The sequence below is a fragment of the Neolamprologus multifasciatus genome, chromosome 4 (assembly GCF_963576455.1).
Source record: "Neolamprologus multifasciatus chromosome 4, fNeoMul1.2, whole genome shotgun sequence".
Lineage (NCBI taxonomy): Eukaryota > Metazoa > Chordata > Actinopteri > Cichliformes > Cichlidae > Neolamprologus > Neolamprologus multifasciatus.
This window is the reverse complement of record NC_140442.1, coordinates 24,706,273-24,730,674: the sequence shown is the minus strand read 5'-3', so window position 1 is coordinate 24,730,674 and position 24,402 is coordinate 24,706,273. Positions and strand designations below refer to the sequence as shown.

The 24,402-nt window shown below is 45.7% G+C and overlaps 1 protein-coding gene and 1 non-coding gene across 6 annotated transcripts in view; one reads left to right on the top strand and one right to left on the bottom strand.

The window, feature by feature from the left end:
- Positions 1-2,416: 2,416 nt before the first annotated feature.
- trnas-aga (transfer RNA serine (anticodon AGA)) lies at positions 2,417-2,498 on the bottom strand. Its single transcript has one exon. It is a non-coding gene; the product is annotated as a tRNA-Ser (tRNA).
- Positions 2,499-3,148: 650 nt separating this feature from the next.
- Positions 3,149-24,402, top strand: part of bptf (bromodomain PHD finger transcription factor) — a 28,319-nt gene continuing 7,065 nt past the window's right edge. For 2 of the 5 annotated variants that reach the window (XM_085156370.1, XM_085156372.1), the window contains exons 1-25: positions 3,149-3,949; positions 5,724-6,546; positions 8,105-8,325; positions 10,543-10,728; positions 12,865-13,077; positions 13,163-13,242; positions 13,381-13,733; positions 13,823-13,954; positions 14,153-14,282; positions 14,381-14,516; positions 14,614-14,883; positions 14,977-16,504; positions 17,585-17,709; positions 17,808-17,936; positions 18,054-18,204; positions 18,293-18,416; positions 18,524-18,767; positions 19,235-19,387; positions 20,344-20,483; positions 20,576-20,684; positions 20,768-21,003; positions 21,102-22,260; positions 22,367-23,871; positions 24,010-24,092; positions 24,177-24,402. In XM_085156370.1, the coding sequence (XP_085012496.1) occupies positions 3,448-3,949; positions 5,724-6,546; positions 8,105-8,325; positions 10,543-10,728; positions 12,865-13,077; positions 13,163-13,242; positions 13,381-13,733; positions 13,823-13,954; positions 14,153-14,282; positions 14,381-14,516; positions 14,614-14,883; positions 14,977-16,504; positions 17,585-17,709; positions 17,808-17,936; positions 18,054-18,204; positions 18,293-18,416; positions 18,524-18,767; positions 19,235-19,387; positions 20,344-20,483; positions 20,576-20,684; positions 20,768-21,003; positions 21,102-22,260; positions 22,367-23,871; positions 24,010-24,092; positions 24,177-24,402 (8,958 nt within the window). In that variant the 5' untranslated portion in view covers positions 3,149-3,447. Of the gene's footprint in view, positions 3,950-5,723; positions 6,547-8,104; positions 8,326-10,542; positions 10,729-10,935; positions 11,120-12,864; positions 13,078-13,162; positions 13,243-13,380; positions 13,734-13,822; positions 13,955-14,152; positions 14,283-14,380; positions 14,517-14,613; positions 14,884-14,976; positions 16,505-17,584; positions 17,710-17,807; positions 17,937-18,053; positions 18,205-18,292; positions 18,417-18,523; positions 18,768-19,234; positions 19,388-20,343; positions 20,484-20,575; positions 20,685-20,767; positions 21,004-21,101; positions 22,261-22,366; positions 23,872-24,009; positions 24,093-24,176 lie in introns of those variants that run through there. The other 3 variants (XM_085156371.1, XM_085156373.1, XM_085156374.1) reach the window with 3 other exon arrangements.

Genomic DNA, 24,402 nt, shown 5'->3' with positions numbered 1-24,402 from the left:
ATCACATGTTGAGAGAAGAGAAAAAGAGAAAACAATCAAAAAAGAGAGCAATATAATAAACGCAACACCATCACAATAATCTAGCTAAGTGTAAATTACAGTAAATACTAAATATTGAATGTTATTGTGCAGCATGCAAGACTGACAGTGCACAATGTGCTTTGAGGTAGCAGCCAAGAAAGGTGTAGTTTGTGTCTGTGAACACCCGTGCATACACCTGTGTGCACACCTGTGTGGATGAGCGCGCTTGTATTCAAAAGGTTTCTCCATGTAACGATCTGCTCGAGCGTATGAGGAACCATAGCCCAGTCCCCCAGCGAATGAAGCAGGCATAGAGGAGATCCAGGCCCCAGACATCCAGAGGCCCCCAGAGTGCGAGAGCCCAAGGAGGACCATCAGAAGGGCAACCATGCCACCCTCCTCGGAAGAGCTGAGGAGAGCCCCAGACGAGGGGTCACCTAGCAGCCACGGTGCAGAAGCCAGAGGGGGCTGCAGTGACGTGCCCGCGGGCCCTGCTGGCAGCCAAAGGGAATCCCAGGCCAAGAGGCCAGAAGCCCGACCTGACATATAGACACAGACGTACAGGCACACACAGACACAAACGTGCATTCCCACCCTCATGCACACATATACAAATACTCAGCACTCGCCCAATGTGGAGACAGACACAAATGGACACTGTACACACAATCACATTCCCCAAACATACTCTATGCCCCAGGTGCAGGGGGAAACCGCACCTATAGACCCAGGAGATGTTACCCTTTTCCCTGGGGTTGAGACAAGCAGACGCTGCTGGCTCCATAGTAGCAAAGAGACCCCGCATCCCAGACCCCAATCAGACAGCCAACTCCTCCTCCAAGTCCCTCCACCCCAATGGCTAACAGATATTCCCCCTCATATGTAGTGTTGCTGCGTGCTGTTCTAAAGTGCATTTAAAACACTCGAGGGCAATGTGCTTCCTGCCAGAGAGCAGCAGGTGTCAGCACGGCCCCTCCTGAAGACCTTCAATGTCTACATGCATTTAAAATTGAGAAGTGGGCACCGGCACCAGAGGTGAGGTTGGATACACAGAGCATTCCCTGGATGCCATATAACATGCCCACCAAGGCCCTATATGTATGTGTTATGAGAGTGTGAGTAATGTGGATGTCTAGGTTGTGGAATAAAATTGAGGCACAGGCAGTCAGTAGGGGATAGCAAAATATCTTTGCCTCAACTGCTAACATTTTGAGAAAATGTTACTTTAGGTTAAACAGTATCATTTGTAGTATTTATGGTCAGGGGTTAAAGTGGGCGAGTGAGTGCAGGTGTCCTATGTTGTAGTCAGTATCTGCTCCAGAAGAGGAGGAGCACAAAGGGAGTGATGCTCTACGACATAACGTATCATCTGTTTCACTCAGAGATAGATAAGAAAGACAGAACCTGGGGGGAAGAAGAGAGGTTAGATTTAAAGGTAATGACTGCTCAGTGATACCTGATAAACTGCTAAAACTATTTTTTATCACATATTTGATTTGTATGTGCAATACTAACTTTGTGTTATTCAAAAGCTGCATTAAAATGCTGTGTAGGTTTGTGCAAGATAACAGGTTAGTTTGCAGTAGTGTGGTGAATTCACAGTAAAGCACTGCGATGGACTGATAGACAGTGGCTGTGGTGGTCAATCTTTGGTTACATCATGAAGCAGATAATGATCTACATTTAGGCTGATGATGCTTAGATTCATTTACTGAATTGAATCATTATACCAAATGTATACTGTCTAGTATAAAGACACTGTACAGTATAATGTTGGTGAAGGAAATGGAACTCAGTCGAGAAAGCTCTGAATCATCTACTTACATCTTGTTGAATTCAGTTGTATAAATCCACAAAGAGCAGCAGGTTAGCTGATCACAGTATGAGTTGTTTGTATTTTCCCCACACAGAGCCACTGCAACAGATCTTTGTGTTCCCACGAAATGTTCAAATCTCACTGTGACTGTTCTCATTCTGCATTGTAGGCAACAGAATATATATTCTGTTAAGATGAGTACATTCATTAAAATTAGAAATTACATTTGGATAACATTTACATTCTCGTGCACCACTATTATTGTTGTCTCATCAGATAAAAAGGACAGAAAATCCCTCAAAATTTTAGACTACAGCATCCATCTGTGAGTCCGCATGTGCAAACGATTCAAAGTTCCGAGTTTTATATGTGATGTGCGATTTTTTAAACTGCGGTGGTTATGAGAATCACTGTGTGGCAGGGCGCTGTTCTATCGTTTTAATGCATTTCATTAAGCGCGTTTTCTGAACGCGACACGTCGTATTCAAATGGCTTAATTTCGTGAAAATTCTCCGCTTTTGTGACACGGCATGAGGTAATACACGTCGAAGATATCTTTGTTGAAATGAAAAAAAAAGACGTTGTCGGCAGGATTCGAACCTGCGCGGGGAGACCCCAATGGATTTCTAGTCCATCGCCTTAACCACTCGGCCACGACAACTCATACGTCCCCAATTGCACAGACGTCAACTCATAGCAAAATTTCAGTCATCCTACTAGTTACACAAATAAAGCATGTTTTGAAGAGTATCTATAAGGCACTAGACGCTGGACCAAGCAGGGAAACGAGAGCCAATCTTAACTCAGTTTACCGCTTTATACTCGCCTTAATATAACCTCATCGACTTTTTTAATCTATTTAATCGTGCCAAATAAATAGATTTGCTGAATATTTTCTCTATGTAGTTATTAGAGTATCCTCTACCCTTTTATTAATACCAAGTATTTGTATTTGTTCAGTTCTTACGACTTAATATATTAGCACTGCACGTATATAAACTATTGCAATCTCTGAAAGTATGCATCAGCTGAAATCCTCCACACATGCATATGAGCTAATTGGCCAGTTTACAGGTCGTCGTAACGTGTAGTTCTACATTAGGTGCATTACTTTCGATTATTTTGTTGCCGTTTATCTCCCATCTTAACAAAACCTAAAGGGCGGCACTGAGCCATGGAGATGCAGAAAAACAGACGGCCTCAGTTATGTTCGGATAAAATTAAAATGTGCGCTTATTTCTATAAACTAAACAAAAACAGAAGTGTGACTTTTAACATGAGACTAATTTGGAGTAATTGTCATTTCGGTCATTGTTGCCACTGAGCTGGAAGCAGTGACACCACGTGACTCCTGTAGCGAGGGCCTGCTGTTTGTTCAGCCAGAGAGGCAGAGGAGAAGAAAAAATGGCGGCTCTCGGCGCACCAGAACGGGACGCCGGGCCAACGTTTTGAGCTTTCACACCCGAAAAAGACACGGGGACTTCACGGGGCCTATTGCACCGTCTGAATCCTCGCCGGTTCAGCTTTGTGGCGGTACCGCTTTCGCTCGCGTTCGTGCAGGCTAAAGAGACGCAAACATTGGGAGCGTAAAATAATAGATTTCGCCTATCATGAGAGGGAAAAGGGGCAGGCCGCCCAAACCGCTACAAACCGAGGAGCCATCTCCAGCTGCGGCCCGGGGCTTGCGACCTAGGAGGAATTTGAAGCCCAGGCTAAGGGATAGCGGGGACGAGGACGCTGAGAGCCCCACAAGGGAGACCGTAAAGACGCCGAAAAAGAGAAGAGGGGGACCGTCGACACGGGGCAGGGGACGAGGGAGAGGTGCTGGTGCTGGTGGCAGAGGAGGCAGGGGTGGTCGTGGAGGAAGGCGGACGCCTGCATCCAAAGCGGTTGTGTACGATGACCACGAGAGCGAGGAGGACGACGATGCTGTCAGCCTGAGGTCGGAGGAAGATGAGTTTATTGAGGAGGAACCTCAGTCCGAGGAGGAAGAGGCCCTCAAGCAGGACTCTGACTGCCTGGAAGATGATATGCTTGAGGAGGAGGAGGATAATGCCAGCTACTGCACAGAGAGTAGTTTTCGGAGTCAGAGCACACACGCCAGCACTCCGGGTAAATAAGCACTTAAATATAGCCACTGGCACGGTGTCTGCACACACTCTGCAGGGGTTTGAAAATGCATCCCGAAATGTTGCTGATGAGTGCAGGAAGCAGTTAGGTTATTGTTCAAAATGGAGAATGCACACAGGCCGCAGTCCCCTCATTAAGGCTACTGCAGGTAGACTGAGGTGGCAGCGGGATCACCAGCTTACCTGGTTGTCACAAACGTCTGACACCAAATAGCTCACACATATTTCACCTGTAACACCACCGGCCCCTGGCTCCAAGTATCAAATCTGCAAATGCATTCATCTTAGCTGCTAACGTGCTAACTTTAGCAGGAAATATTAGCATCTAGCTAATGTCTTAATAAGTCTGTGTTAGTTAAAGAACGACACCTGTATGCTTTTTAATCAGTGTTCGCAACATCCAGTGCTTTTTATGAGAGCAGTGTGTTCTACTTTCTACTTTGAGTGTTTTATTAGGAGTACACAAAAGAGCCGGCTAACTAACCTAGCCCACTAAGCTAGCATGCTTGTCATTTTTTGACAGCTTGGCTAACTGTAAGTAAATCAATCAAGTTCAAACTCATGAAAACACCGACGGCAACTGTTCTCGTGGTGCAACCGAGCCAGGAAACATTGTATTGGGATTCCTAAGTAGATGTAACAATAGTAGCCAGCTGACAGTCACTGTTTTCCTCAGTGCAGGGAGGTGGAGGTTCCCTCATTTAGCTAATAATGACACTGGCCATGTGTCGACCCGGCTATGCCAAAGTATCGCTCTAAAAAGTTTCCCACCACTGCCCGATTCTCAAAAAGCTGTGGCGCTGTGTATAATGTAGATACTTGTTTTTTCAAGTTAAACTCTATATTAAAATAAAAAGTAGTGAAAATAAAAAATCAACTATCTAAATTTGATTTTTAACAAAAAAAAAGGACATTTTAAAAAAGCAGTTGCTCGTTTTGAGTTTGAATCTGGGTTCTCAGTTAGTGTTGTGTTGAATCGCAGCTTCTTTTTAATAGTAGCTAAACCTGAGGACAGCAAATGCTGTAGTTTTGAAAGTAAAACCATTCCCCATCCCTGCTTGGCACGGGGTTTCAGGGGTAGCCCTGCACAGCTGCCCGTGCTTTATGTTTCACAATGGACCATGGGGTTTCCAGTGGGGAGCTTTATTATAGAGCCATGCTGCTATAATAAGGCTACTTCTTGGTTTTACATTGTCTTACTAAAAATATATCCCTTCCCTTAGAAAGATAGACAGTGATTTCTTTCCTTTCTATTCTCATTGAGCACTCAAAGCACCGTGTACATGCACCATATGTTGTTCCATAATCTGCATATGTATGTATCATTCATACTCAATGTAGCCTTTAAAAATGCGCAGGTTCACTAAATTCTCCATAGAAAAGCAGAGAACCCCTTCCCATCATAAGCCAAAGGCTGAGGAATGGCCTAAACGGTGAGAGTCTAATTAACACGTTACAGCAGGTGTATTGCTTAGGGGTTCTCGTGACTTTTTGTTGCTAGTATCGACTAAAATGAGCTCACATTTTTGAGAAAGCAATGGCATCTATCGTTTGTTTTTAATGTCACTCTATTTGGAAGTTGTTGCATTGTGATTTTATTCACAATGCAACAATTCAAAAGCTGGTGATATCCTTAACATAGTTATTGCCATGACAGCTTTAAAAGTAATTGTATTACTTTTTTCTTTTCTTACGTTGTACTTGGTGCTTTGAGGTGCCGTATTTCTCGTTCACAAATCTCATCGTGTTTCCCACAGGGAGGAAAAAAGGCCGAACTCCCCGACCTCGAACTCCCATTCTTGAAGAGAAGGAGATCCCTCCTCTTGAGCTTCCCGACACCTCTGAGGACCTCCTGTTGCTTAATGAGGAGCTGCTCAATGCCATCTCCATCTACGAGGTGCTACGGAACTTCAGCACGGTGCTGCGTCTCTCCCCCTTCCGCTTTGAGGACTTCTGTGCAGCACTGGTAGGCCAGGAGCAATGCACTTTAATTGCAGAGACCCATATTTCCCTGTTGAAGGCCATCCTGCATGAGGAGGACTCCTCCAACACTACCTTTGGCCCTGCTGACCTCAAGGACAGTGTCAACTCTACTCTGTACTTTATTGACGGCATGACGTGGCCCGAGGTGTTGCGGGCATACTGTGAGAGCGATGTGGAGTACCATCATGTTCTGAAATACCAGGAGGTGGATGATTACCCTTACAGTCCTCTTGGAAGTAAGATTAAGGTGCTGCAGTTTTTGGTGGACCAGTTCCTAACCACCAACATCGCTCGCGAGGAGCTCATGTCTGACGGCAGCATGCAGTACGACGACCACTGCCGCGTGTGTCACCGCCTGGGTGACCTGCTGTGCTGTGAGACCTGCTCTGCAGTCTACCACCTGGAGTGCGTGAAACCGCCACTGGAAGCAGTTCCAGAGGACGAGTGGCAGTGTGAGATTTGTGTGGCGCACAAGGTGCCCGGTGTCACAGACTGTGTGCCTGAGGCACAGAAATGTAGGCCCTACGTCCGCCAGGAGCCCATTGGATATGACCGCCACCAAAGGAAATACTGGTTCCTCAACAGACGGATTATTGTGTAAGTCGGAGCCCTCGTTTCCCTCAGTATTATTCTGTGCTGGTCTCTTTGGCTCCGGCAGCTTATTTCCAAGCAGCAAGCATTTGATCATTGTTATTTAAGTTGGTCAAAATCTATTCAGATTGTTATTCTCAAATGTGACTTGGCCCAATTGTAACTTGAATGATGTAACACCAAGAGATATTATCAAACCAACCACTTTGCAACTTATTCAGAGAAAAGACTGAAGCACAGTTCGATGAAATGAGTGTCTGTTCGGTTATCTCAGTTGCACTGTAGATTAGATTTGCCCGATTTGCAACATCTAGTTATTTTAGAGTTTTAAATGTCCTAATAAGTTCAGTCATCCTTGGTTTTCTAGCTAATTTTTAGTTAAACAAATGTACTTACATCTACATGGTCTAAGTATAAATGGTATATTACAAGCTATTAATGAATGATACCATAAGCAGACAGGCCCCAGCTTTGAGCATACAACAAAAAAAGACCATGCAGACATAAATGCATAAAGTTGCATACCATTTTCTAAAAGATGATCCCTCATTAATCGCCCTTTTGTGTTCTAACCTTTAGAGTGAACAGCTGCAGAGAGAAAGTGAAAGTTGTTGGGAAACAATATAAGCTTTCATAAATTCAGTCATTTGTTTGTCAAGAAATTATAGAAGAGCCCTGCAATCCAAGCCCTTTATCTTTTAGTGCCAGTCATGCTTTTCCTGATTGCATCTCATGCCCGGAAATGATGTTGTGTTTGAGCATAGCCTTTACAAACAACAGGTGAAATCAATCTCAGTGCCAGGCAGTATTTGCCATAATCTTTTTAATCTCATTGATTCAGGGAAAAGAAACTTGATACTTGAGCTGAACGCATGATAAAAGCAAAGAATCGAAACCCATTTAATACCTGGTAGTCATCATTTCTGGTGTGTGGTCTGGTGGTTAGCCCTGTTGCCTCACAGCAAGAAAGTCCTGGGTTCGAATCCACCATCTGGTCGGGGCCTTTCTGTGTGGAGATCGCATGTTCTGCCTAATGTCTGCGTGGGTTCTCTCCAGGTGCTCCGGCTTCCTCCAACAGTCCAGAGGTTAATGTAAATTGGCTGTAGGTGTGAATGTGAGTGCTAGTACTCTCTGTGTTACCATGGTGTGACCTGTCTTGTGTGTAACCTGCCTTTCACCCTATGGCAGCTGCTACACCTGAAGAAGATGCAGTGATGATGTTTCAGTTATTCTTTATCTTTATTCTGGCAGTCCAGAATGCCCACCCACCTGCTGTTCAAAGCTTCTGTTTACAAGGGGCAGCCAATCAGCACAAAGCTTCCTTGAAGGGGAAGGAGTTAAAACAGCTTGTTTCAGACTCTGTGTAAGACACATAAGGATTACTGTGAACTTTGACTCATGCAAAGCTGCTCTATTGGAGCCCAAAAGAAAAATGTGCAGTTGGAGTTCAGCCCCTTTAAATTATATTCCATTTAAACGTTGCACTGTCATAGCCAAGGAAATAATGGTTTTTGTTTTTTTTTAAATCCAATGGTTAATGGTCTAGCCTTTTCTCTCTTCCTAGTGAGGAGGATGGGGAGCATGAGAAGAAAAAGATCTGGTACTACAGCACCAAGGCTCAGCTGGAGGAGCTCATGGAGTTCCTGGATAAGGAGTACTGGGAGATGGACCTGCATGCAACCCTCCAGGAGATGAAGGAGGAAGTCCAGGCTCACATGGACATCACAGAGGACCTTACCAACAAAGCCCGTGGAAACAATAAAGCCTACCTCACTGCAGCCAACGGTACACATCATGGATTTTTTACTTTTGTGCGATAGCTGCAAATAGAGGGAGCTCAGGCTCGTAGTAGTGGATTTTCATACTATAGAGATGTAGAATGTAGCGACGCCAGGGTTGCACTCTGAAACACGTCGATGCTTCAGACGATGCTCTGCAGGCAGCAGCACTTTGCATCTCTGACAGTTGGCGCAGAAATGTTAGGTGCTGCCTTTTCTTCCTGCGTCGTGTTCTCTCAGACAGCAAGCAACTGTTTTCCCCCCCTGTTTTCCTCCAGGGAGGCAGTGGTTAGAAGATTTTGATTACTTAGCCAGCAGTTTCCGTTTGAGTTTGACAGGCTGCCATATCTGTCCTGTGTTTTCTAACAGTTTTCCTGTGTATGTCACAAACTGCTAGATGCTGTGTTTTATTAAGGATCTGCCAAAAGATAGAGGTTTGAGTAGGTACTCTGAAGCCTGAAGAGGAAGAAAATGTTTTGTTTTTTTTAAAGCCACTGCAGACAAAAGAGAGTTATGAGTAAAGCTGGTGTTTTTCATCAGTTAAAAGCTTTCTGCAGCTGCACGGTGAGGCCTGCACCTGGTTCGTGTCAGTGGGGACGCAGTTGTCTCTGTCCCAGTGAAAACTAGGTTTATGACACATGATGTCTTTGAGATGTTGAACATTTGATAAAGGAAAATCCACCACATCTTAAATCTTTATTTATGGGAATAACTTAATTTTTGTTGGATTAGTGAAGTTATAGAAACATAATGCGGGTTATACTGGAACTGAAAAGTATGATATGGATGCCTTATTCTGTAGTGGACTCTGGAGGATACTATACTCAAATTGGAGCTGGAATTTTTACCTTAATGACTAAGATATAGTCCATTTTAGTTATTTTACAACATTGCCCTTAAATCTGAGCTGTATAAGAGCAGTGACAGCAAAATAGTCATCTTTCTTTTAGATGGATTTGCAGATAAATGGAGAAATGAGAAGATGTCTGTCTAATAACTCATATATGAAATAATTAGTCAAGTGATCATGAGATAACTCAATAAGGGAAATGTCAGACAGGCATGCATTGATTGTGATCTCTTGATACAGATTTTTTTTTGTAAGAACTACAACTGACAACATCAACTTTTCTTTAATTAACCTTATTATGTTCATAATAAAACCATTTGTTAAACTTTACCATTTTTCTCAAACTGCAGTAAAAGTTACAGGATCTTCGTTTACTTAAACAACCCTGAAAATTAAGCGCTCACCTCCTAGAAAGTGGTACAAAGACCTGAAAATGAGTTGCTGTACGCTCACCTTTACCTGATATATTTCACCTACCACACAAAAGCAAAAGAAGAGCAAAACAAATGTCAGTGCTTGCATAATTTTCCATTGTGTTTATAACTTCACTAAATAAAAGGACACCCAGCTTTTTCTCTTTTTCCACTCTGCGCCATAATTTTCTCTGATCCTTTGCTCATACCGAGGCTGCTGGCTTGTGGCGGGCCTTGACCTTTGGCTGGTTTTAACCACTTTTGCCTTTGTTAGCTTCTTTGAAATATTCATGTTCAGCTGGATGAAGGTGGTTTACGTGTCTGATTAGCTCTGTTGTTCCGAAACTTCGTGGTTAACCTTTTTCATTTTTGTTTTACTGTAAGTACACCACAAATGTGGTGGAGCACAGTAGGCAAAAAGAGAAGCTATTTTAATGCCATTTATACTTGTAGAATTTTTATTTCTATGCCATTCATTCATTATCCTTTTTTTTCTTTTGTTTTGGTCTGCTGCACTATATTTGTCGGCTCGTTACATCTTCTGTCTTTTAAGAAACGATCAAGGAAATGCTAGAGCCTCTGTGCATAATTTCTTTACAGCAGTTTTTAATTATTCATTATTTCAGTGATGCTGGAATGTAAGCCTCTTGTAAACAATGACTGTCTGCATGTAAACATCTCACAAACATTGGTGGGGTTTGGTTAGATGCTGGTCTGCTCCTCACTGCTATTTAGTACGTCTAACAACATGTTGTCAGACTGTGACAGGCTGGCCGTAGTACGTTTGTTTATTTATCCCTCGTGCCCCAGCACAGCAGCTGTGAAAGACCTCTTATTTTACTTTTAATGCTTTAGATTTAAGACTTAACAGTTTTAAAGTATTACTTTTCTACATCATTTGCACATATGTGTAATTGTTGCCTTCTATGTCGAATGAATGAATGTTTCCGTTTGTTTGTAGAAGTTGTCGTGGAGCGTTTGAAGGTCAGGCGGGAGGCACGGGAAGCAAAGACTCGAGCAGAGGAGCCGAAGCAGGATTCAGATAAAGGCTCTGTAAATGCAGCTGACGCTACTGCTGAGTCCACATCGCAGCCCGACAACGGAGAGAGCAAAGCGGTTAAACCGATGGGAGAAGCTGGTTCACAAGGTAAAAAGTTTCTCCGATGTATTTTTATTTATTTATTTTTTTGTTCACCTGCCCACTGGAACTTTCTCCAATTCCTCAAAGTAAAGAGCTAGCCTCCTACACGCAGAAGCTGAAATTCTGTCTGCAGCATTATCAAAGCAAATTCATTTTTGCCTCTACTTGACCCATTTTGACTCTTCCGGTGCTGTTCGTCTTGTCGCACCACAGCGGCTAGCGCTCCGCCTGCTGCAGAAGAGAGCCGCGCGTCAGATCCTGATCCGGGCTCTGCCGCGCTGGACACAGCCCTGCCTAAAACAGAATCCATTGAATCAAACAAGGAAGCGCAAGTTTCCCCATTCTGGGAGCCAGGAGAGCAGCGAGTCAGCTCCAGATGCGAAGCGGGAAAGGACAGGTACTCAGACTCATGTTTGGTCTGCAGTCCAGCTGTCGTCCTGCACTTCACGCCTTGCTGCTGGGCTGTGCATCCATTATCATCTGTCGCTTTGTTTCCGCTGTTTCTTGCTCACCCCTGCCTTCATTTACCCCACTCATCTGTTTTGTTGGATTTAAGTGTTCGTCTCAAACCTTGTTTTTAAAGACAGAAAAGTCGATCACGCCTAAGAACATTTTTTTAAGGAGCAGAACTGGTCTGATTTCGTCTGAGCAGGCATTTAAACCAGAGAAAGAGTTTCAGTATCATTATATGTTACGTTTATCAAACACTTGCAAATGTAGGAATAGAACTGTGGTTTTGTTATACTATGATATAAAAACCAATTCCATTCCTTCCTTAAGTTTTTTAACCATGCTGCTCAGCTGCAACACTTTTTTTGGTCTTCATTTATTTTTTTTCCACTTAGCTTATTTGTAGTGTTGGCTGTCCGCTCTGTTACGGTTTGCCCTGACTTTAACGGGCTAGTGTGAAACGCTGTGATGCATATTTCCTAGCAGAGGCCGCTCGGGTGCATTCCATGCGTCTCGGTGGGCGTGAAAGAAAATGCTGAAGATCTGGACACAGGGAAACATTTCAAACAAAAAAAAAAAGCCTCAGTGGCAGTTTTTAAACATCCATCTGTCTCTGAAAATTCAAGACCTGACGATACTGGAGTGGCCATAACTGTGAGAAAATGATTTCTCCTTTCACATCACTGCACAGAAACCCTTCCGTGTGTTTTGCTCCTACGCTTAGCTTTAAAAGAAGGCAGGTGCATCAAGCACTGCTAGCAAGCTCTCCCAGTTATTCCTGGTGCATTTAATTACTTATCCCGTGCTTTGTGTTGTCTGCTGCACGCTTGGTCTTGAAAAGCATGTCGTTTTTTTCCTCTCTCTCTCTCTTTTTTTGTTTTTGGCACTGTGATAAACGGCGTCCCTGGCAGCAGCTACCACGCCATGTCTGTCACAAGCAGCTCCTTATTCTCTTTCCAATTTATGGCCATTTGGTCGGGTTCTTGTCGCTCAAGACAAAAGGCTCTTTCCGCCGTTTCCCCACCTGCTACCTCGTCAACAAAGAGCTCCATGTGTGTGCAACGCTCTCCCGTCACGACTCTGAGGCAGAGCCGACGTTTTAGGTTGCCGCAGGTGTTCGCCTCATTTTGGAAGTGTCATAGATTTCAGTTATTTTAGGTCTGAGGAAGCTTTGAATTGTCGACTAAGCATTATTCTTTTATAACAGTTTGTTGGGCATATGCTAATTCACATATACACTTCTTTTTTTCACCTTTTTTGAGGATTTAATAATTGTTAGTTTTGGTTTGTTCTTTTTGTTCACCAATGTTGTGTACATTTTTCTTTTTTTGATCAATTATTTACACACAGTTACCACTTAAAGCTCACTGTCACTACCTGATCTTCACCATGGGCTCTTTCCGAGGCTACCCTTCACAATAAAAGCTTTAGGCAGATGCTAAGATGAAAAAGACGTCTTTGTAGAAACAAACATAAATATGTGGCTTACATTTCTGATGGCGATGTGAATATAATAAGCACATTTCATAATTTTCCACATGCATGCACACTATTTTAATACTTTAGTAGTGATGGGAGCAGGCACCTTTTCCCACATGCATAGAGGAACTTTTACTTCCTAACACCTCGCACTGCTGATACTGTTATTGTTATTGTTAACTGCACTCAGTCTTTTTTGCCGTTTTTCTGTAGACGAGGACCCGAAAGAGTCTAGCAGCGAAGTCGGGCGAGCCGGTGATCTGCAGGCACCAACTCAAAATCAACCACAACAGCCGCAGTCGTCTCAAGTGGAGGCAAATGGTGGCAGCAGCCAGGTTCCTGGATCGGCGAGTTCCAAGAAACCCGAGCCACCTGACCTGGCCGATAGGTCCTCTCAGTCCTCTTTTACCAGCCAGGATGGGACAGGTGATAATTAAATGGGCTTTTTCATTTGTGGTGAATTGCCTTTGCCTTGGTGATACTGATAGTGAGTGTGTGTTCTGAATAACAGAGGAGTATAATGAAAGGGTCAAGAATGAGCGAGGAGCGGCGCAGGAATCTAATAACCATACGCCCAGAGGGAGCAAGGAGGTGAGGAAGAGGTTTGGTCCAGCTTCACTGCTGAAAAGTGAAATGTGCCACTTTAGTCTGTTGCAACTGTCATCCTGTTTTGTTTTTTAAATATAAAAACGGGTTTTTATGTGCCTTTGTCCTCTGCTCGTGTTTCAGTCATCGCCTGTTCGCTCAGACGTCGAGTCCTTACGTCTCACCTATTTGAAAAGGGACCTGACGGTGAATTTGAACAACTTGTTCAAACTTGGCCAAGAGGGTAAATACAGGGTCTACCAAAACCAGTACAGCACCAACGTCCTGGCCCTCAACAAACATCAGCACCGGGAGGACCACGACAAGAAGCGTCACCTCTCCCACAAGTTTAGCTTGACCACCGCGTCGGAGTTCAAATGGAACGGCTCCATCTACGGTTCGAGAAGCCTGACGATCTCCACCCTGCGTCTTACCATCATCCAGCTGGAGACTAACATCCCTGGACCGTTTATGCATCCCAACTGGGCATCACACAGGTACACCTGGGACCAGTGGAACCGAGTCGCATTTCAGATATGAACATCACTATCAGTAGTTTTATGCTGCTTGTGTTTGGTGTTTCTAGGACCAACTGGAACAAAGCAGTGCAAATGTGCAGCAAGGCCAGAGAATTTGCTTTGGCCTTGGCTATACTGGAGTGTGCCATCAAACCAGTGGTCACGCTGCCTGTATGGAAGGAATCCCTTGGACACACAAGGTAAACAAAACTAACGTGGCGCTGTGAAAATGTCTGTACAAACAGTAAAACACAACTAAAGGGTTATTTGTGAGTCACTGCACCTGGGATTTCTTCACTTTTTCCTTTTTGGAGTGCACGCTGACAAACTCTGTAATGACTTTCCTGTTTCCAATACAGTCCTTGTGCTTTGTCTTTGCTCATGTTTTTTTAATACAGGCTACATCGTATGACCTCCATGGAGCGGGAAGAGAAGGAGAAGGTGAAAAAACGAGAGAAAAAACTGGAGGATGAGGAAACACTGCAGCAGGCCACATGGGTGAAATACACCATCCCCATCAAACACCAGGTACAAACAGCAGCATCTTAACTCTTCTCTGTGTTAATGTGTAAACTACCTCGTCTGAAAACTACTTTTTAACCTCCTCGTAATTTTTTCCAAACAAGGTGTGGAAGCAGAAGGGGGAGGAGTACAGAGTGACAGGGTATGGCGGGTGGTGCTGGGTCAGTAGGACCCACGTGTCCCGTTTTGTTCCGAGGCTCCCGGGAAACACAAACGTAAACTACCGCAAAGAACTGGAAGGTAAGAGATGAAGTAGCTTAATTTCTTAATGGTACTTGATATGTTCTCCTGCGGCTGACGCTTTGGGTGCATAAACTATTTTTGCTGTCTTCATTAGCGGCTAAAATGAGGAAGGAAAATGCAGCAGACTGTACAAATAAGCAGAAAATGCCAACAGAAATGGAGACTCTGGCAATTCAAAAGACAGCCGACAAGGCCAAAGAACAAGCATCCGTCACAGAGTCAACTCAGAGGGCCTCGTCCGAGGAGGACCGTAAATCTGAGAACTCCACAGAGGAGGAGAAGCCTGCAGAAGAGGCGCAGGGAAAAAATTCTGAAGCAAAAAGAGAAGATGAGAAAACAGAGGTTTCTTCAAATAACAAGCAGGGTAAGTTTAAATTAAGATTTTTTTTTTTGCCTCTATGCTGTCCATGAATGTGGATCTCCATCATCCACTAACCCCTGCTCTTCTTTGTCATAGATAATCCTGATGGCAAAGGCCCTTCCTCACCTGCTGCACATCCTGAGAGGGATGAACCAACCCAGAAACTTGAGCAACCCAAGGAGGAGCCTACAACATCGAAACTCTTCGCTGACGTCGTGAACGTCAGTGAGGGCTTCCAGCTGCGCACAGTTTATAAGAAGAAAGTAAAGCCTTCCAAGCTGGACGGGCTCCTGGAGCGCCGGGTGAAGCAGTTCACCTTGGAGGAGAAGCAGAGACTTGAGAAGTTAAGACAGGCAGCCGCAAAACCTGCTCCTGTTATTAAGACTGAAGGATCAACCAGACAGCAGACAGCTACGACTCCGTGCGTTAAAGTAGAAGAGAAGGACGAAAGCCTACAAGTGAAAGATGGCGTGGTTAAAAAGCTTGACTTCGATCAAGAGCACATAAACGCAAAGACGGACAGCCTGGAGGTCAAATCAGAGGAGTTAGGACCTGACAGAGGTCAACAGGGGGAATTAAATTCTGTGCACGGAAACAGTGGGGAGGTTTGTGCCCATAAAGAGGTGAATGGAGGACCCTTAACTAACCCTGGCCTTAACAATAAAAACAACTGTATAACAGAGACATTAGAAAACAGTGAAAAATCACAGAAGTCTGAGAATTCAAAGAAACGTGCCTATGAGGAAGTTGAGAAAGACTCTGAACAGAGTGACACAGAGAGCATGGAGGTAACCCAAAGCAAGACCAGTCCAGTACAGGTGAATGGGAAAACCATGGTCACAGAACCCGTGCACTCAAACCCAGAAACCCGAGATCAAGGTGACGTCAAAGAGCCCGTCAAGTCCCTGATGAATGGAAACCTCTCGCAAAACGATGTATCCGATATATGTCACCCCCCTCCTATGAAAGTCCCAAAATTAGAGAACCATGTTGGAGAGAAAGGAGACTCTGTTAGTAAGAGTGAGGATGTGGCCATGGATACCAAGGAGGCAGTGCCTGCTACGCTTCAGCCTTCAAGCCCTTCTTGCCAGAATAATAAAACTACTGATAATTGCTCTAGTGGTGAAGGTTTGAAGTCCTCTGCCACCAATGACGTTGCCACGAAAGCATCTCAGAACTCCCTGACACCAGACACGCCCAGCAGCACCAGCAAGCTCGATGTGCCCGCAGGAAGTAGCGCTGTTTCCAGCTCCACCACCCAGCCCAGCTCCAGAACGCCCGTTTCCCAGAAGACTAAACTTCCAGCTGCTGACACCAAAACGGGCGCCTCTGGTTCAGCCAGCTCCATGACAATAAGTAAAGAGTACTCCACCAAAAATCGAGTCAGCCTTCTAAGGTTCTCCAAAACTAAGAAGGCCCGCTCGGGCACAGCCCTGCCGTCTTACCGCAAATTTGTCACCAAGAGCAGCAAGAAGAGCATCTTTGTCCTCCCAAACGATGACCTTAAGAGACTGGCGAGGAAGGCAGGCTTCAGAGAAGTTCCCATCTTCAACTACAATGCCAAGCCTGCTCCAGATATATGGCCGTACCCTTCACCTCGGCCCACCTTTGGAATCACGTGGAGGTCCGTAACACATTTAACCTTTTCTTGAAATTGCCTTTAGATCTACTGCTACAGTATGATGTCATTGCAATAGCCAAGTTGCCATAGACTCAATCCCTCAAATAATTTAGCTGCTTCTTTAACCCTTTAAAGCTGGTCGGAGCGGGCATGCTCCGTTTTGCGCAACTATTTTTAAATCCCGGTAGCACTGCAACCACGTATGCTAGCCCAATAAATTTTTTTGCATATGAAACCGGAGGAGTTGTACTTACATCTTATGCCATCAGCTTGTCCTAGGTCACGGTTTCCTTCCACATATAGCTTTGCAAAAAGATGTCCGCCGTGTCCTGCCCGAAACCGGAAGTGACGTCATTTTGCGGAAATGTAGTTTTTTATCATCAGGGCCTTATGAGCCTATACTGGTGTTTTTAAAAGTTATGTTTGACTTTATGACTTTCTGTGTCCTTTCTGGGATGCTTAGGACTCATATTGCACTGCTGGAAATAGTTTATTTTGATGAACATGCTGTTTTTTTGCAAATTTGCATCATAGGATTGTTTTTGTTTTTCTTGCAGTATATAAAAATTGGTGTATTTCAAAAATAAAACTATGAAGACACTTAAAATAAATTTCCTGTGGTGGGAAACTATTTTGTGCAACTTTTTTGTATTTACAGTTTTGAGGGATAAGCCTCTTAAATTTCTCTAACTAGAAATATATGTTAAAAAAAACAAAAACGATTTTAAATTATTTTGTAGTTTATTGCACTTTTTTGCAATTTATGTAATTACTATGCACTTAATGCAAACATATTATTAAAATTTGAGCTATAATGGTTGTATTGATGTATATCAACTTGAAATGCTCCCAAAAATGGCACTACATCATGTAAAAATATAATATAAGCTCTGGCGGACTTGGTTCTATGGTAGGTCTTAAAGGGTTAATGAAAGGCTCTCGTCTCACAGTTGGCTGTAGTAGTAGTGGCCTCTCAGCCACTGTGATGAACCCCAGGGAATAAGAGAGCAGCTGAAAAAAGTTTAATATAAACTGAACTACTGTTGGAAGATTTAGTAACTAACAGCTTTGGTGACTGTTCAGGTACCGTCTTCAGACTGTGAGGTCGCTGGCAGGGGTCAGTCTAATGCTGAGGCTGCTGTGGGCCTGCCTGAGGTGGGACGACATGGCTGTGAAGCCCTCTGCTGCTGTAGGGACAACACGAAAAGGTTAGAAAATTCTGAGCACATGTTATGTACAGTTTTCTGTTGTGTGTTTTTTATTTAAAATATAAAAATGTGGCAATGTGTTTTATCTTTCACCAAAGAAACAACGGAGACAGACATCACCACAACTGAGATTATAAAACGAAGAGACGTGGGACCCTATGGCATCCGCTCTGAATACTGCATCAGGAAGATCATCTGCCCCCTCGGAAACAGAGACACTCCCAAAGGTAGAAAACGAAAGTCTGTTTGGGCATGATGTAGGATCTTTGACAAGCTGTTAATGGTCCATTTGAAGAAGATTTCTAAACATAATTAATTGTTGCTTTCTGACTTTTTGTGAGCAGAAACCCCCACTCCACAGAGGAAAGGCCTGCGCTCAAGTGCTCTGAGGCCTAAGAAGCAGGAGCCCACTAAACCGACTGGTCCTGTTGCTGTGGAAACGTGGGTGCCTGAGGAGGAGCTGGAGCTGTGGGAGATCAGAGCCTTTGCAGAGAGGTGAGGAACTCCCTCAGCGTTGCCTCTGTATGTTTCTTCATAGCGTCACTGTGTTAGTGAACACTTTACCTTCTTTTTGGTGCCACAGGTTGGAGAGGGAGAAGTCACAGGGCGGAGATCCTTCCAAGACCAGCAGTAGTCTGAAGACAGCGGAGGAGGTCAAGGCCCATTTAGAGAACCAGCTGAAGCAGGCCAGACTGGCAGCCCAGCAGGTAGAAACTCTGCGCACTGCAGTTACACGGATGTAATCAGAGATTCTGGCTCTGGGTAAAGCGGCGCACCAGCAGAACATTTAAATGGTTGGACACTTTTCTTTCAGAAACGTCTCGAGCAGCAGAGACCGACCACAACTGCCACAACAACCACGACAACGTGCACCACCACCTCAGCCGGCACTCCCGGCACCCCAGTATCGGTGGGCCAGAAGACAAGTCAAATAACTTCAGGAACCAAGATGGTGTTGGCCTCCAAACTGAGCTCTCCAGTCCCGTTCCAGCAAGACAAGAACTTCCATCAGTCCTTTGCTTCCTGGGTCAAGCAGGGTCAGGCTAACAACGGCTCAGGTGAGCAGCTGGAAGATGAGGAGAGGTTTAGTCATCTTCCTTTTTACTCATCATCATCCTCATCATCTGTAAGATGGAGGGAACCAAGGAGGGTGTCATAAGATTTCTTCAGTTTTTACCCTTTTATGTTTTTTCTATTTAAGTAATATTGGCATCCATAAAAAATACATCATCTGCACGACTTCAGCGTTTTCATTATGAGTACGATTCGCATGCCAAAAGAATTTTGTGGTTCGTGGTGTCCACTTTGAATCCTGCAAAAATTCTCAATTCTGTATATCCTTTGAGGCATTCATGCAATACCGTGTGTCATTAGACTCTAAATCAAGATACCCGATACCAAAATATTCAAAACATCAGCCTCCTTATATTGACTCCCAACAGTGGACACCACAGCCGTAGACTGGCTGTTGTGGTGGTCCTTCTTGGGTTACCCATGACCACAGGTGGCGTGGTGTGTCTTGCAGCCTCCACTGTGGCTGGTAGCATCACCACCTCAGAGCAAGCCTTCCAGATCGCTGGTAGCCCAGTGACTGTGGCTGGCCAGGTCCTCGCCGCCAAACTGCCACTGCCCGCTAACAGCAAGATTGTCACCTTGAACATGCCCACTACTCAAGGAGGTAGGGAGCACGAGAATGACATCCATTCCTGTCGGTTTTTGGCGTATGTGTGCCCAAAAAATGGATGGTGAAGTATTATGTGAAAATGTCAGACTTGCGTTGAAGTATTGATGCTGAGCTTAGATAATGCCACATTTTCTTTGTGTGTGTGTGTGTGTTTTCTTTGTATTCTGAAAAGGTTCTCTGGCTAAAAGCTGATCACTGTTTTGTAAAACTGTTTATAAACCATTTCTGGTCTTTGGCTTGTGTGTATAAACTACTTTAATCTAGTTAACTGAGGCTACGTCCACACGTACACGGGTATTTTTGAAAACGGAGATTTTCCGTTTTCGTTTTAAAAAATAATCCCGTCCACACGTAAAGGCAGAAATGAAGGAAAACGCTGCTAGGAACATGCCAAAGCAACAGGTGGCGATATATTCCTAACAGTGTAGAAATGTTGGCCAATCAGAAGTCTAGAAGCCTCGGTGGGAAAAAGTAAACAAAGCTGGGGCATAGAAGCAGAACCAAGTCGTATATTTGGAGGGACAGTAACTGTGTGTGTATATGTAAGCATTTAAACACTGCAGAGAGTACAATTAACAGTAACAGTATTGTAGAAATTCATTTTACCGAAACAATAACGTGGCGCACAGTGTGACGTCAAAAAAGGCGCACACCTTTGACGCTGCGTTTTCTGCATTTTTCTCGTCCACACGTAAATTTTTCAAAAATATCCACCCTGGCCGGAGTTTTTAAAAATCTCAGTTTTCAGTGACCAAAAACGCAGTTTACGTGTGGACGAAAGGTGCAAACGCATAGAAAAATCTGCGTTTTCAAAAATACCCGGGTACATGTGGAAGACTTTCAGACACGCATACTTGGTGCATGCTTTTCCCTTCTGTTCTTGTTTACCTGTATCTATGTTCCTAGCACATCTCTGCTTTTTCTCCTTTTAACATAAATGTTCCTGTCAGCAGGTGTAGTGCAGCAAAAAGTCCTGGGTATATTCCCCTCTGGGCCTCCTGCGAACCTTAGGACATACAGCACACTACATCCTACAACTGGCAACATCAACCTCAGAGCCACAACCTCCACCTCAACCACCCAGCAACAGGTCTTTTGTCCTTCACCCTGCATTTTTCACTTATTAACTAAAGACACTAAGCATGATTACTGATGTTTTCACCCTTGGGTTTGTTTTTCTAGGTCACCACAGCAGGAGGCCAAACACAGCCCAGTACCGCAGTGAATCAGCCACTCACTCAGTCTACCTCTGTAGGCACAGCAGGGGTCAGAAGTTCAGCCGCTCAGCCAGGTTTGTGTGTGAATGCTACTTTTTATTCTCAGGTTAACATCCCCAACATTTCAATACAAATAATAAATCTTGATCCCTTCCAGGTCAGGTTCATCAGGCTGTGGCTCCGATGGGCCGTGGCCAGCCTGCAGCTGTGCCTGGTTCTACACCTGTGCAGGCAGCTTTGGGTCAGAGGGCTGCAGGTCCTGCACCATCACCGTGTGCTGCCTCCACAGCTCCTGGACAGTCTCCCGGAGCTCCTCCCCAGACACAAAGACCGCAGCAGGGTCAAGTTAAACTCACTATGGCACAGCTCATGCAGCTTACACAGAGTGCACAGGTTTCCCTTACTCTTTCTCTCTAAAAGTAGTTTATAATATCTTAATCTTATATTACTTTAAAAAAAAAATGAAAATCCTTTTGTGTGCAACTCCACAGGGAGGAAACCCAGGTCTGACAGTGGTGATCCAGGGTCAAGGCCAGACCCAGGGACAGCTGCAGATCATCCCGCAGGGTGTAACAGTCATCCCCGGCCCCGGTCAACAACTAATGCAGGCAGCTATGCCCAATGGCCAGGTCCAGCGCTTCCTCTTCACTCCGATTCCACCATCATCTTCAGCTCCAACTTCAGCACCTGCTCCTGCTACTCCTGCCAAACCCACTGCAGTCCAGTCCCCCCAAACCCAAATGTCAACTCCTCTTCAACCCAGAGCTTCTGCACAAGTCCAGACGACTCCCTCATCTGTAGCCCAAACCCAAATGACGGCCCCTTTGCCTGCCCCAACGCATGTCGCAGGCCCGACACAGATGCCAAGTTTAGCTCCAGCTCCAGTCCCCGTGCAAACCCAAGTCGCAGCCCCCGTGCCCGCTTCCCCACAAGCTGTCGTCCAGGCTGCATCTCAAATGCACCTTTCAGCCGCAACCCCGTCACCCATCCCTGCACTCTCGCAAATATCCACTCCCATGACTGCTTTGCCTCAAGTTGCAACCCACTCCTCCACACAGATGTTGCCCTCCACACCAGCCTCAGCTGTTGCACAGCCCCAGCTGGCATCATCGGTTCCAGCCCTCCCAGCACCAAATGCAGGCCCGCCTATGACTCAGAAACAGGTTTTGACCTCAGCATCATCACAAGCTGACCTCCAACCTGTGGTCCAATCCCTCGTCTCCAGCCTCGCACCCAGTTCTCTACCTACACAAACCCAAACTGCAGGCTCACCACCAGGACAAGCTGCCCCCAGATCCCAAGTCCAGGCACACGCCTTCAGTTCTGCCCCAGGGTTATCCTCCACCCCAGTTCAGGTGCATGCTGCTGATCCCCTGCTCCCCCAGGTTGCTGGTGTAGCAGCAGCTGGTCCTAACTCTGTTCCAGTGCCCATTTCTGCCTCTCTTCCTTCACCTGTCCAAGCTCCCACCCCGGCCCTTGCACCCGTCTCTGCTCCCGTCATAGCCGTCATGTCCACGCAGATCGCTGTCCCGTCCCCAGCCAAAGCTCTTACTCAAATCCAAGCCACAGGTCCTATCCCCCTCCATGCTGCTGTGGCAAACGCTGTTGTCACACCAGTTACTGCCACCTCAACAACACCTTCAGTGCCAGGTAAAGTGCCCACCATCATCAGCACTGTCCTGTTGTAGTGGACCTTAGAATGGTTTTGCTTTAGTTGACTTTAAATTTTTCTCTTTTCTTCTCTGTCTCGTTGTAGCTTTGACAGAGCAGAGGGCAGCTCAGCCTTCAGGATGGACTCCCACCTCGCCTCAAGCGCAGACTCCAGTTCAGCCAGCTCTACAGGCAGCAGATGCTGTTCAGCCACCCGCTCTGGCTGCTGTACCCGCCTCCAGCCCTGCTCCAATCGCCACTCACTCCCCCGTTACTCCGCTGCCTCAGGCATCCCTGACTCCTCAGTCTCAAGCACAAGTCCAGCACCCAGTCGTCGTGTCCGTGCAGCAGGTGGCACAAATGCCGGTCTCAGCAGTGCAGGTTCATATGACGGGATTGCCGGTTTCCTCTGTCGTGACCACCATGAGACCCGCTCAGCCTCAGCTTCAGCCCCAAACCCACACCCACACTCAGCTTCAACCCCAGTTTCAAGCCCAAATCCGTGCACAGGTTCAGGTTCAGCCTCGCGGCCAAGTCCAACAGTTGCCACACATTCAGGCTCAAGCGCATCTGCAAGCACAACCTCAAAGTCACCCCCAGGTCAGAGTTCAGTTTCAGCCACGAGCACAGATCCAACCACAAACTCAGCAGCCACCCCAAGGGCAAGTATCCCCTCATGCTCAGATTCAACCTCAGGTGCAGTTTCAATCCCAAACAAAAACCTTTCCTCATGTTCAGGCTTCAACCCAGGCCCAGATCCAACCGAGGGTCCAACCTCAGTACCACCACCAGGTACAAGCTTCATTCCAAACGCAGCCGCAAACCCAACCTCAGGCTCAGCAACAGCCTCAGGTCCAACCGCAACCCCAGGTTCAGCCCCAGCCTCAGGTTCAGTCTCAGGCCCAAAGTCAGCTTCAACAGCAGCCTCAGATCCAAACCCAACTCCACCCGCAGGTTCAGGTTCAGTTCCAGCAACAAAGCCAGATTCAAACTCAGGCCTCTCAGCAGCCCCAAGTCCATATTCAGTCACAAGTTCAAACTCAAGTCCAAACCCAACCCCAGTTTCAAGTCCAGTCATCGCAACCAACTCAAGTCCCACAACAGCTTCAGGTCCAAGCCCAACCTCAAGTCCAAGCAAAGCTCCAAGTCCAGTTCCAACCTCAGAACCAAACTCAAGTTCAAACACAGCCTCAGATTCAGGTCCAGTCTCCAATCAGGCATCAGCTCATCACAGTTCCAGGTCTCCAGCAGCCCGTGCAGCTGCTGTCAGCTCTGCCGCCCCACGTTGCAGCCCAGATCCAAGCCCAGATCCAGGCGCAGGCGCAGCAGCAGGGTGGCACGGTTCCTCAGCAGATCAAACTGCAGCTTCCGATCCAGATCCAGCAAACCGGGGGACAGATTCAAGCCCACCAGATCCAGAATATGGTAACCATACAGGCACCGGCAAGCGTCCAGGAGCAGCTTCAAAGGATGCAACAACAACAGCAGCAGCAAGTTCAACAACAGCAGCTACAGCAAACACCAAAGAAGAAGAAACACCAGGAGGCTAAAAGGGAACAGAAGGAGCAGAACGCACAGGCGATCAGCCCTGGAGACGGCATCCAGAAGCAGGTATGAGTCAAAAGAAGAACAAAAATTAGGGATTTCTCACAAAATTTATATCTGTGTAAACGTTAGTTTGTTTTAGACCTGACACTGTATTACAATTGAACATATATTAAAATAACTTCTTTGTTTTTTTAATGTCAGGCGGTAGTGAAGCAGAATGCTACAGCAGAACAGCTGAAACAGAGGAAGACCCTGGCTGCAGCTGAGCGAGAGGAGAACCAAAGGTTCAGGAGCTCAAGTCGGTTAAAACTATTTAAATCCGATGACGTGGATGAACCAGCGACTAACGCACTCTTTTCTCTCTTCAGGATGATCGTCTGCAACCAGGTGATGAAATTCATCCTCGACAAGATTGAGAAGGACGAGAAGCAGGCAGCTAAGAAAAGAAAGAAGGAAGAGGTGGTGGAGCAGAAACGCTCCAAGCAGAATGCCACCAAGCTCACCGCGCTCCTGTACAAGCACAAAGAACATCTCAAGGCTGAAATCCTCAAAAAGAGGGCCCTGTTGGACAAAGAGCTGCAGCTGCAAGTACAG